The following is a 12701-nucleotide window of genomic DNA, read 5'->3' as shown; positions in this document are numbered from 1 at the left end:
GGGGGGGGGGGGGGCGGGGGGGGGGTGGGTGGGGGGGGGGCGCGGGGGAGGGGGGGGGAGCCTGGGCTGCACCGACTCCTGCGCCGGCAGCCGGACGGTCCCGGGATGTACCAACGGCGCGGGGAGAGGGGGGCGGAGCCGGATGTGGCTAAAGCCCCCGGCCCAGCCTCTACCACCACGGCGGGGGGCGGTGCCTGGAGGGCAGTACCAACGGCGGCGGAGGGCGGGGGTGTGACGTGAGCAGTGGCGTCACGAAAGGGGTGGCGCGGCGGCGGCGCTGCGGGTTGGGATCAAAACAGTTCAGCAGGGAGAGCAAAGGGCAGGCGCACGAACGAACCGAAACAAGGAGCTCATTCCCCACTTCCCCAGGGTAGGCAGGGTTCCACCACCTTGGGAAGACAACAGCATCACTCCGAATGGTCCCCCTTTCCCTCCTTCTCCCTCCAATATATGGCTGAGCATGAGGCCATATGGTCTGGGATATCCCTCGGGTCACTTGGGGTCAGCTGTCCTGGCTGTGTCCCCTCCCAGCTCCCTGTGCACCCCCAGCTTCTCGCTGCTGGGGTGGGGTGGGGAGCAGAGAAGGCCGTGGCTCAGGATAAACCCTGCTCAGCAGTAACAAAAACATCTCTGAGTTATCGGCACTGTTTCCAGCATAAATCCAAACCTCAGCCCCACACCAGCTGCTGTGAAGAAAATTAACTCCATCGCTGCCCAAACCAGCACAACGTGCTACACTGCATTTTCTGCTTCTCCAGAGAGTGTTCTCCAAGGGAAAAATAAGCTGTTTTCTACGTTTCTTTAACAGCTTTTGGAAACAAAGACTCTCTCTGCTGTGGTGTAAAGCAGGTTGGCTGGGCTCTATTTCTCGAGTTTATCCTCACTTGTAATTTCATATAATCCAGCTGTGTGGGAAGGCGGCTGAAGAAAGACACGGAAGAAAACCCAGTGAAAGAAAGTTAACACTGCTATCACAGCCTCAGTGCGAACGCCCGCACTGCAAACCTCCCGTTCCGGACCTTTCCCGCTGTACGAGCCTGTGCAGTAAGAACCGTGTGAGCGCTGGGTGCTTGTCAAGAACAGCCTTGTCCAGTGAAGGCCTTTAGAGAGAGGCCCAGGAGCTCCAGAGCCGCCTGGCCGCGTTCCCCCCCAGTGCCGTGGAGCCGCCCCGGCGGGCGGGGCCGGGCTCGCGGGGGCCGGGCCAGGCGGCTCCGAGCCCGCCGCCGCCGCCATGCCCAAAGTGGTGTCGCGATCCGTCGTGTGCTCCGACACCCGCGACCGCGAGGAGTACGACGATGGGGAGAAGCCGCTGCACGTCTACTACTGCCTGTGCGGGCAGATGGTGCTGGTGCTCGGTGAGCCGGGGGCCGGGGGCAGGCCGCGGCCCGGCGACGCAGAGGGCCCGGGAAGGCAGGGCGGGGTGTGGGTGCGGGTCCAGGATGCGGGATATGGGTTTGGGTTCGGGGTGCGGAGCGAGGGTGCGGGTTTCGGGCTCCCTGCGCGGGTGCACGTCCGGCCCCGCCGCCAGCCCTGCTCTCGGCAGATTGCCAGCTGGAGAAGCTGCCGATGCGGCCGCGGGACCGCGCCCGCGTGATGGATGCGGCCAAGCACGCCCACAAGTTCTGCAACGCCGAGGAGGAGGAAAGCGTCTTCCTGCGCAGGTGGGCCCGGCCTCTGCAGCCCCCGTCCCTCTGAGCCCCAGGCCCGGGGAAGGGGCTGCCCTCCCCGCCCACCTGGGAGCCGCCAGCCAGGCACGGAGACCCTCTGTCCGTGTGCTCTGCTCAAGCGCTGCCTCTCTCCCGCAGACCCGAAGGCATAGAGCGGCAGTTCAGGAAGAAGTGTGGCAAGTGAGTGACTTTTTTTAGTATTTTGAATGACTTTTAAAATCTTTCTATGAGGAAAGCATAGGAATCCAGAATCTGGGTTTCCTCTCAGCTATGTGTATTTCTGTTTCCAGGTGTGGACTGCTGCTGTTTTATCAACACCAACAGAAGAATGCTCCTGTGACGTTCATTGTTGACGGTGCTGTGGTCAAATTTGGCCAAGGTTTTGGGAAAACAAACATATATACTCAGAAACAAGAACCTCCTAAAAAGGTGAGAAGAAAGTTATCTTTGCTTTTCTAAAGGTGCTATGTATAAAATAACTTAATGGAGAGGGAAGAGGGGAGAGAAAAAAGAAAAGGACCTCTGAACAATAACTCAATTTGGTATCTTATTCATATCTCCCTTAAGTTTTCTGTGACAGAGGTCACTGCACCCTGGCAGAGGTCCTAGCACTAAAGGAGAACAAAATGAACTCTAAAATCTAGACTATACCTGATGTTGAGGCTCAGTTAACAGAAAGTTTCCCATTGTAAGTAGGTCAGGTTGGTAGTCTGCACTGTGATTCTTAAAGTCTGGCTCATCTATTGTATTTTAGTGAGCTTGTTTATGATAATGACACCTCTAAGCCCAGAAATCACTGAGCATAATTCCCCTTTGCCACCCACAGAGTTCAGGGAATCTTGATGGCTTGTATAAGAAGCCTTAAAAGAAGGAGGAAGCAATGCCCACTGGCACAAATGTTGCCAAGGTTTAACAAAATATTCTTGTTTTTCACCCAGGTGATGATGACCAAACGGACCAAAGACATGGGCAAGTTCAGTTCTGTCACAGTCTCCACAATTGATGAAGAGGAGGAGGAGATTGAAGCTGTGAGTTTTGGATGCCCTTAGTGGCAGCCACATCTGAGCTGGCAGAGCCAGCAATAGTCTCAATGTTTGGATGAGATGCTACTCTGGAGTTTGCTGTTGCAAAGTGACATCTGTATATTTCAGAGAGAGATTGCGGACTCGTATGCACAGAATGCAAAAGTGATTGAGAAACAGCTGGAACGCAAAGGCATGAGCAAGAAAAGGCTACAAGAGTTGGTGAGTTTTTCTTTGGTGCTGAACACAAAGCCCTGAGCTGTGTTGGCTTTGTACACAAAACTTATGTTGCAGATCAGACTGTAAGTGTAGAGAGGCCCTGGTATAGTCACAGGCAGCTTGCAACTTTGTGAGGATGAGATTTCCTTTACAAGTTTTATAGAGATGTATGGATGCTAAATCTGAACCAGAGTGCCTGTAGTTATTACAGGCCACATAGCTCAGTCCTGCCTGAGAGCTAGCCTGAGAAATTCATGGGAGGATTTAAAAACAATCCTCAAAGACAGAAAACAGCCCTTGCAGGTGCTGTTTGTCTGTCCCTTGTTTTCTTTGCAAGACAAAGTCAGAGAGTGTTGTGCACCACTGCCAATGATGGTGATGTAGCAGTTTACTAACCAGTAAGAGTTTCCTTTCTGTACTTTCCACAAACCAGTCTATAAAACAAGCCTGAAGTAATAAACTAAGATATTCTCCTGTTCTGACTCCATCAAAGTCTGTGTTGTCTCTACCCAGCCGGTCCTAATAGAGCGACAGAGATGTTCTTCTAGTTCCCCTGAACTTAAAATTGTATGCCATTGCCTGGAGAGCTAACTGAAGAGCAGCCAGCAGAGTGCTTGCAGGGAGGCTTTCTGTGACCTGCTGGACAAAGAACAAGGACAGGAGAAATCAGGCCATGGCTTTGCCAGCCTGTGCTCTCATCCCTGCTTGGCAGAGCAGGTCAATGCCATGAGGCACCAGGGCAAAGCAAAACTCTTGTGGAGGATCTGCAGCTTGGTTGCTACTGCAAGGGGCACATGAAGAATAAATGCCAAGAACATCACAACTGATCTTACTTCCTGTGACAGGAGGGTAGTAGATGGAAAGGGGGAGGAAATGTGCAGCTTCCATCTGAGGATAGAAAGTATGAAATTGTCTCTTGGGCAGCTGGTCTTGGGTTTTTTACAATCTTAAAGATGGTCCTCATTTTGTATGTCACTTGAGATACTCTTGCTCCTGGTTTTGGAATTGAAAAGTTTGCATTGGTCAGACAAGAAGAACAAACTTAATTAGAGCACTGAAGGGAAAATTACACAGACATTATTTAATTCTGCCTTAATTTTCCTATTCAGGCTGAGTTGGAAGCCAAGAAGGCCAAGATGAAGGGAACCCTGATTGATAACCAGTTCAAATGAAATGCTGTGTATCTGCTGAGTATTCGGAGACAGGAGAAAACTACCAAGAGCTATCACAATTCTGTCAACAAAGCAGAAGTAACAGACTTTGTTCAAGAGTTGCACTGTGTTGCAGAGAGCTTGGAGGATGAGAACCTCTCTGTATAAGTGATACTCTGGGTACCAGTCTTAACTCCAGTGGCACTGGAGACTTTGCTCAAACCGCAGTTCCCTGCAGACCCAGTGTTATGAGCAGGCTGTTGCAGGTATAATATTTACTTTCAAGAATATCTTTGCTGGGTGCCTTGCCAGATTCACCTTTAGATACCTGTCTTTTTATTTTGTAATTTTCAAATGTATTTCCTTGAATGCATTAGAACAATGGGTAACTGTACAACAAAGAAATTCTTACAAAAGTAAGCTCTATGGCTGTTGTTCATTTTGTTGTTTTAAATGTGTCCAAAAGGTGCAGCAGCCTGAGCTCCAATTAATACAGTCTAGAACGACTGGGATGCAAGGCTTGGGCATGGTGCTGCTGCTCACCCTGACCTGCCAGAGGCAGCCAGCACAGACTGGGCTGCAGTGTCTGCTCCTGCTGAACATCACAAGGCTGCAGTTGTACAGAATTACACTGTCAGAACAGACACAAGAATATAAAATCCAAGCCTGTAAATAAAAACTGGTACTAATGAGTTCAAATACATGATAGGAAGTTACTGATACAGCCAGTGATCATTAAAGAATACAACTGCACATCTGAACTCGCCAATTGGGCAAAACAGTATTGGTATTTGGAGTTGTGAAATGTGAAGGAAAAATTGTTTTGATTGTACTGACCACTAAGGACTTGAATAGACAACATTACACACGAGGTTTTAAAATACCTTGTTTGGGTACTTTGTGCCTCTTGTGTGATGTAATAACAGTGCTCTCTAGCCCATGTCTTTGTTGCTTTATGTTGGATTAAATACCATGTTACAGATCTAAACTAAGATACCTCTCCTGAGATGTTCTTACTCTACCAAGTAAATGCATCATAAAATGTGAGCAATGAACAAGATGCTTCTATCTCCCACAATTATTATGGAAAACTTCCTATAATCAATAAAGATTTTCCATCTGGCTTTATAATCCTGACTGGGAAAACAGACCTGCTTACCTAAGGATCTATCCTTTCTAGGGAAAACAAGGAGCAAAAGGGAGTGAACTCAGCCCAGAGATGGGTCTGTAGATCCTGTGATAATCTAATGCCAGCCTGGTAAGCAGGTGTTTACGTTAACTCATGCAGTGCTGATCTTGTTCCCTGCTCATCACCTGCTAATCTGAAGCCTGTTTCCAGAAGCCTGTGGCCAGAGGCCCTTGGTGGTGTGAAGGGCAGGAGATGTGCGTGGGTACACGAACCCCTTTCCCACTGTGGTAGCACAGTCCAGCCAGGTGAGGGCCTCAGGGTTCCTCTGGGAGTCATCCAAGCCTGGGGTAACAGCAGGTTGTTCTCTATAAAAATTCAGATTTTTCCCAAGCAAGAGTAAAAGACTTCGACATCTGAAAATAGGTTTTGAACCACGTGAGAGGTGCTGGGGTGCAGATGCTGAGTCTCCAGTTGTCCAAGGATGAAGTGTAGTCTTGCTTTAAGTGACACCAGAACAAGCTAACTTGGGGATGGTGCAATTTACTGTCAGGGTTAAGACTGGGAGTGACAAAAGGCTTCAGTTGAGGATGGGCTGTGAAGGGGCTGCCAGGTAGGGATAGGACCATCTTTGCAGTTTGGTGAGGCACAAAGAAAATCTGGTAAGTGCCCCAGTTCAGCACAACTAGTCCAAAGCAGCTGTTACCAGCTACCATCAACTTCCTCAGCTGCCACCTGGAGCCTTGAGACAGCACAGCACAGGCTTCTGTAAGGCCAGTCCATGTTCAATCAGTGTTTGTCGTTCTTATCATTGGAAATCTGCCTAGTTTGGCTCAAGACTTGTGCATGGACCCAGTCAGAAAGGGGAGTACCTAATTTCTTCTGAGGTGCTTTTGATACACTCTAGTTATGCAGTCCATGGCTGAAAACTCCAACACAGAGAATCTGATACAATACATTATTACATATTTCTTACTTCAATTGGAGCTAGTTCACAAGAGTGTAAACCAAGTTGGGTTTTTAATTTCTATATCTAAATGAATTAAAATATTTTAGCTGACTGTAGAAAGGGAAGGAAACAAGGTCACCAAGTTCAAACAATTGATGAAATGTCCTGCTGTAATAGATAAAACCAGCTGTCCTGCAGGGTATCCCATGCCCTGGTAGTAAATGGGCAATCTGTAGCAGAGTTCAGACCAAAGGAAAGTCAGATTTTGTGTTACTGTAAAAGTCAAAATTTGTTTTCATAAATCTGTAGATAAAGGTAAGTGACAGATTTAAGTGAGCACTATATTGTATGTAAGAACTTGTCCAGATGCAGAGGTATCACAAAACATGAAATAAAAGGAGGGAGTCTGTTCCAAAAGTAAATGGCCAGACTTACCTTACTGTATTTCATGACTTAGTCCAGTTTCCAAGCACCTTCACAAAACCCTAGCCTGATTTACCACGTTAGAACAGCTCTGGATGTAACAATGCTGCCTGCTTTCCCATAACCTGTACAAAACCTCCACAAAATTTGTAAACACTCAAGAGAAGTGGTAACAGTGAATCCAACCTCCTCTGTGTTAATCACAGCTGTGCCTGGGGAGCAGCATGGAATTGTCCTTTCCTGCCCCCTTGAGGGAAGGTTTCTAGTCAAGCCGTACAGCTCTTCTTGTGCTCCATGTTTGTGCTATTTTATTTACTGACTGATGGCAGATGGCTCACTCTGACTCTCTAGACTGTTGCACTGATAAATGCAAATTGATAAATACACATGACAATGTGCATGACAAAGTGATCAGCTTGGGAGCTGTAGTAGTCTCAGCTTTTGCTGGTGCTATGCTAAAAAGCCCATGGGGCTTTGCCACATTCAGCCATTTAAAAAATATAAAATTATGGGCTTGTTTAAAATGCTCCAGGGCTGGGCTCCAAGGATGGAATGGAAACCTTGTAACTCCCTGCTGAGGAATCCTTATGAACCTAGCTAGCCACAGAATACTGGGGTTTTCCATAGATTTCAAGGCACAAGCAGCCAATTTCTCTTTGGTTGTCAGCCAGAAAAACTTCATCCCCATGCCTGCAGCCAGGGCTCTAACTCCTGTCAATCCCAGCAGGATCAGAAAGCAACAACCAGCAAATCACTGGTGGGATGACACCTCCCAGAACCTCCCTGATGCTGCCAGTCTTGGTGGGGTCTTGAGGACTCATTGTTTCCAAAACCACTATCCCCCAGCAGCCTGGTATAGCTCCAGGGTGAACAGAACTGGGGCTGTGTCCCTTCAGGCATGTGAGCTTAGCTGTGTCCCCACAGCCCAACCCACCATGCATGTGCTTTGGGCAGCTGATGGGGCCACCTTGCATGGCTGGGCAGTGGCAGGAACAATCCCCACTGGGAACAACGATTTTACCCTGCATGACAAAGCACTGCCTCTTCCCCTGCCTCTCTGCAACAGACACTGCCAGTCATGCAGGCAGGCAGCACATGCAAGATGCTGGGGCAATGCCTGACAAGGACAAGGACATAGAGGTAGGGGCACTCCTGGCTCCATCCAAAGCCCAGAGACACAGCCTGGAGTGACCCAACAATTGCTGAAGGGGACAGAGGAGTGGATGAACTGCCACTCTGCTGGTGTTTTACAAGTCAAGTCCTTGGGGTGGGATGCTCTCTACTGCAAGACTCAGCAGACAGCCAGGCACAGCCCAGTTGGGGCAGGCTGGTGCACACTGAGCCATTCCAACCATCCCACACCAATTGCCACCTGCCCCAGCTACTGACAAGCATGTCACACGATCCCCTGTGCAGCTGTGCTGCGTCAACACCTCCTAGGCTTGGGATTTATGGCTGCTGGGCAAGGGGCTGAGACAAAAGCAGCATTACAGGCGTTCACCCATCCCTTTCCACCAGCAAAGGAGCTGATATACCACTCTGGACTCTGCTCCTGTGGAGGAAATCATGACGTGTGATGTTCAGCCCTTCCCATAGGAGAATCACACTTGAAAGGAAAATCCACCCAATCCATGCCATTCTTGGGGCAGTACAACCCAGTGGACAAAATGCTGAGTTGAAGGGACTGCACTCAGTTTGCTGTCTTGTCACTGGCTGGCTCCAGTCCCTTTCTCCCCTCAGTTTCTCCACAAGAACAAAACCCTTAATTCCTGTACAGTGCACTCCTGTGGCAGGCAATAGCAGCAGCTGAACCCCCCAGTCTGGTCCCCAGATAAAGCTGTTCCCAGGGAGTTGCCAGGAGTGGGGAGGTTAAAACCCCAGAAGGCCTACCAACCTGTGCTACCCAACCGTGGAGTGCAGGAAAAAAACTCCTGTGGGCTCTGCCACCTACCAGAGCTAAAAAGAGCTGTGAAACACCTTCTTGTTTCCTGAATTCCCAAAGCAGTCAATAGGGCAGGTAGCTAAAACACATTTTACTTAGTGCCAGCTCTGCACCCCAAGTCCAGTGCACAATCTGTAGGTCTTAAGGACTTAGGGATCCCCCAGCTCAGCTCCTTTACAGCCTGGCACAACAGCTCAGCTCAGTGCCTCAGTCACCCACCACTGTGTGCAGGGAGAAATGATGCACTTACCTTATTGTGCCAATGGCATGGGTGTGCATCCCCTGTGGAGAAAAGGATGCCTCATGCTCAGCAGCATTTCAGAATAGCCCTTGAAATCCAGGTGAGCTTAGCAGCAGGAGGCTGAGAGCCCTTAATTAATAAGCTGGCACTTGTACAACAGGAGAGGGCTCCCTGCTAAAGCTGCCCCATGGCCAGTCCCCTGCCAAGCTGCTGCCTGTATCCCCAGCACTGCCCACCACTTGTGGCATTGTTTCACATCTCACCTTTACAGCCTGTTTCATTTCCACAGCAGGCAGTGAGGGATCTCACACTGCAGCAGTCCAGGGGCAGTTAAAAATCATCAGCAAGGACAGTTGGCTCAACTGTGAGGCACAAGACTGCCTCTCATCAGGAAGGCATGTGCCCACTCACAGGGACCCTGGCAAGTCAACACCACCTGCAGCAGGAAGGTGCTGTGCTCTCATGCCTGGCTGCCCTGCTTAGATTCCAGCAATAAACACAACTCTCGCCCTTTGCAACACAAGGTCTTGTTTAGCTGCCTTGGGCAGTGGTTGAAATTGGTTTCAGTGATTGAAATCAACTGCTTTGAGCAGGCCTGGGCAGCCAGAAAGGACCAAAGGCATGGGGGAAGTGAGGCGATTCACTGATCTGAAGGGCAGAGGTCCAGGAGAGTATCCACTAACAACTCCAGATCCCCAGGCAGAAACCAGGCAGCTTCACTGGGGTGACTCACAGACCTACAGAGATATCTGGGTAAAGGCCACACCATACACGTTGCTCCATCTTGCAGTTTTCCCCAAATTGTCCCAGCAGCATAAAGGAATTTTCCCCTTCCCATGGAATTTTGAACCTGAAGTTCCAGGGGTAAGGAATGAGCTTGGAAATACACCTCCCTGCCTAGCAAGCACAGCTGGTACAGAAGCTGTCTCTGCTCAGCTGTTGCATCCCCACAGCACAGCACCCTCTGTAAGAGCAAGGCTAGCCAGGGAAGCTAAAGAACAGTAGCAATTAACTGCACTTGTGTCCTCTGGCTACCTACATGCCGAAGTAGGTAGCTCAGCTTCTAAGGCAGAGAACATGATGCCAAGCTCTACTCCTCCATAGAGCAGCAAACACTCCCTTAGAAATTCTTCCAGTCTTCCAGGCATTCAGTGCCATAAGGTGTGCTGTGTTTTACAGACAGTTTAGGCACTTGGCACCTTCAAAATCAGGTTTCATGAGCTCCAAGTAGCAGACAGGCCAGAGGCAGGACTGTGGCACACACTCAGTCCATCATCTCTGGTTAGTGGAGTCTCAGGGAGGTCGGCTGGGTGAGACCTTCAGAGCTGCCAGTCCCTATTCCAGCCAACACCACTGGAAGAAATACTAAGCTTCCTTGGCAGCCTGCACTGTGTTTACCTGCCAGTACTTAGCAGGGTACTAAGGCTTGCAGGATGGAGATCGTTCATCTTCTTCCTTCTCTACAGCTGCTGAGACTCCCAACCCCCATATACTTCAACTGCTGTAAGAACAAACATGAGATGAGGAAATTTGGTTTCAGATTTTTATTTCTCTGTACTCTTTAAGCAGGAGTGACTGAAATAGAAACCATCATGAGTCCCATCAGGGGGAATAGTTTGATAAAGACAGGGCAGGCAGTCACCCTTGCCCCATGCCAACCTGTATAAACATCAGCCGCCACTGTTTAGTAACTAGATGGTTTTCAAACAAGTCCATGAACAGTCATAGACTACATAGAACAACATGCCAGTTCACAACAGGAAACTTATGTATACTTCTTGATTTCATCATACAGGACTAAGACAAAAGCACCTCCCATTCCTCGGAGTACATTTGACCATGCACCTTTGAAAAAGGCCTTGGAGCCCTCATCCCGGGCAATCTTCCGCCAGCAGTCAAGAGTGCCGGAGTACATTATGTCAGCTGCAGGAGACAGACATCTTTAGGAACTGGTTGTCCATGATCCCCAACATCCAGGTCAGAAACAGCTTCACGTATCTACCAGCTTTACAGCCTCAAGTGCATCCCATTTCATGGCTAACTTTCTCCAATACTAGCACATCAGAGGATGAGACAGTCCAGGACTGATAGTGCTGCTGCTGCATTGTCCCTGGGAGATACTGGTAGGACCAGTTCAAGCAGAAGGCAGCAACTCCTTGCTTTGACACCAACATTTCCAAACCCAAAAGCTATTGCGCAGCTGGCCAGGCTATGCCTGCTACAGAGACTGTCTTTTCTTGTCCCAGAGACAGGGGATTGCAACATCCTTGGGCAAGTTTGCTATTCCTACCTACTGACATACACCTGATTTGTGCATGCCACCTTACGGGTGTGCTGCACAGGCCGACCCATTCGTGCCCCTTCCTGTCATATGCTTCTGCAGCCCCTCCTACACCCCTGCTTACAAGAGATGAGGATATCTACACAGGCTGATGAAAGTCAAGCCACTCTGTCTTCAATTCAGCTCCACCACAAGCTATTGATTCAGGGATGCCCAATAACTCTTACACAGTGATGTAGAAACTTACCTCCTTTACGACCAGACTGCATCATCATGCGACGACGAACCGTATCAAAAGGGTAGGATACCAAACCAGCAACAGCAGTGACTGACTGAGCAATCATCCAGCTGACAACAATGTGGGTGTTCTTTGGGTCTGGAAGCATGCCTGCAGGAGAGAGGCTTTGATAAGAATGGCAGGTAAGCCACCAGCAGTATTGAAATGCACTACAGGCCTGCCACATCCCAGCGTCTCCCTTTTAGTGCCGTTTTGGTCAACCTACCCTTTGCGGTGTCGTAGATGCCAAAGTAGGCGGCTCTGTAGATGATGATGCCCTGGACAGAGACACTGAAGCCCTGGTACAGGCCCCTGAGGCCATCTGAGCGGAAGATTTTGATCAGGCAGTCACCGAGCCCACTGAATTCCCGGTCGGTCCCGGCTTTACCCACATCCGCTGCCAGGCGGGTTCGGGCAAAGTCAAGGGGGTAGACGAAGCAGAGGGAGGTCGCGCCGGCGGCACCTCCGGATGCCAGGTTACCGGCGAAGTACCGCCAGAACTGGGTTCGCTTGTCCACGCCGCCCAGGAAGATCTGCTTGTACTTATCCTTGAAGGCGAAGTTGAGGGCCTGGGTGGGGAAGTACCGGATCACATTGGCCAGGTTGCCGCGCCAGAAGGAGAGGATGCCCTGCTCCCGCGGGATGCGCACCACGCAGTCGATGATGCCCTTGTACTGCTTGTCGGCGGAAATCTGCTTGCTAGCGTGCTGCACCTGCAGGGGCCGAGATGCCGCTGTCAGCGCCGCTCCCCCGCGAGCCCCCGGCCCACTGCCGCCGCCCCCCCTCTCCTTGCGGCGACCTTGGGACGGCCCCGGCCGCCGGCGCTTACCTGCAGCAGTAGCTTGACCCTCTCGATGGGGGCGACGGCGGTCTTGGAGATGGCGGCCGCCACCCCGCCGGCAAGGAAATCCTTGGCGAAGGACACGGCCGCATCGGTCATGGCGGGAGCGGCGCGAGCGGGAGGCGATGCCGGGCGAAGGAGGCGGGAGGCGGCGCTGAGGGGGCGCCGCAATGGCCGTTAATATAGGGGCTGGGGCGCGAGCGTGGGCGGGGCGCGAGTTCCGCTCCCCCATTGGCTGCGGCAGGGGGCGTGGCCGCCGCAGGGGGACGGGGCCGCCGTTGGAACGGGCGGGGGGCACATGGCCGCGGAGACGGGAAGGGGTAGCGCGGCACAGGGAGCCCGGGACGGAACCCCTAGGGACAGGGCATCCCGGGATGGAGCACACCGCGACGGGGTACCGCGGAATGGAGGATCCCACCAGCACCGCGGGTGGGACATACATGCGGCCCCGTCCCGGTCACACCACGTGGCGGTGACGGGGCCATCCGTGACCACGACCCCCCGGTCCCTCTGCGCCATCCCAATGCCATGGCGAGAGCAGCCGGGCACAGCAGAGCCGCGG

At 51.2% G+C, this 12701-nt stretch overlaps 2 protein-coding genes across 2 annotated transcripts; one reads left to right on the top strand and one right to left on the bottom strand.

Moving 5' to 3' along the window:
• The first annotated feature begins 1157 nt into the window (after positions 1-1157).
• C4AHXorf56 (chromosome 4A CXorf56 homolog) lies at positions 1158-5190 on the top strand. Its single transcript, XM_015626251.2, has 7 exons — positions 1158-1355; positions 1544-1661; positions 1806-1847; positions 1958-2096; positions 2606-2695; positions 2819-2911; positions 4018-5190. Exons 1-7 carry the CDS (start codon positions 1232-1234, stop codon positions 4078-4080), a joined length of 669 nt encoding a protein of 222 aa, XP_015481737.1. The 5' UTR covers positions 1158-1231; the 3' UTR covers positions 4081-5190.
• Positions 5191-10269: 5079 nt separating this feature from the next.
• SLC25A5 (solute carrier family 25 member 5) lies at positions 10270-12359 on the bottom strand. The gene is made up of 4 exons (XM_015626622.2): positions 12128-12359; positions 11525-12011; positions 11269-11409; positions 10270-10663 (listed from the first exon to the last, which is right to left on the bottom strand). The coding sequence occupies exons 1-4, from the start codon at positions 12236-12238 to the stop codon at positions 10506-10508; spliced, it is 897 nt and encodes a 298-aa protein (XP_015482108.1). The 5' UTR covers positions 12239-12359; the 3' UTR covers positions 10270-10505.
• Positions 12360-12701: the final 342 nt, after the last annotated feature.

This window comes from Parus major, chromosome 4A (genome assembly GCF_001522545.3).
Source record: "Parus major isolate Abel chromosome 4A, Parus_major1.1, whole genome shotgun sequence".
NCBI classification, from domain to species: domain Eukaryota; kingdom Metazoa; phylum Chordata; class Aves; order Passeriformes; family Paridae; genus Parus; species Parus major.
This window is presented reverse-complemented; position numbering and strand designations above follow the sequence as displayed.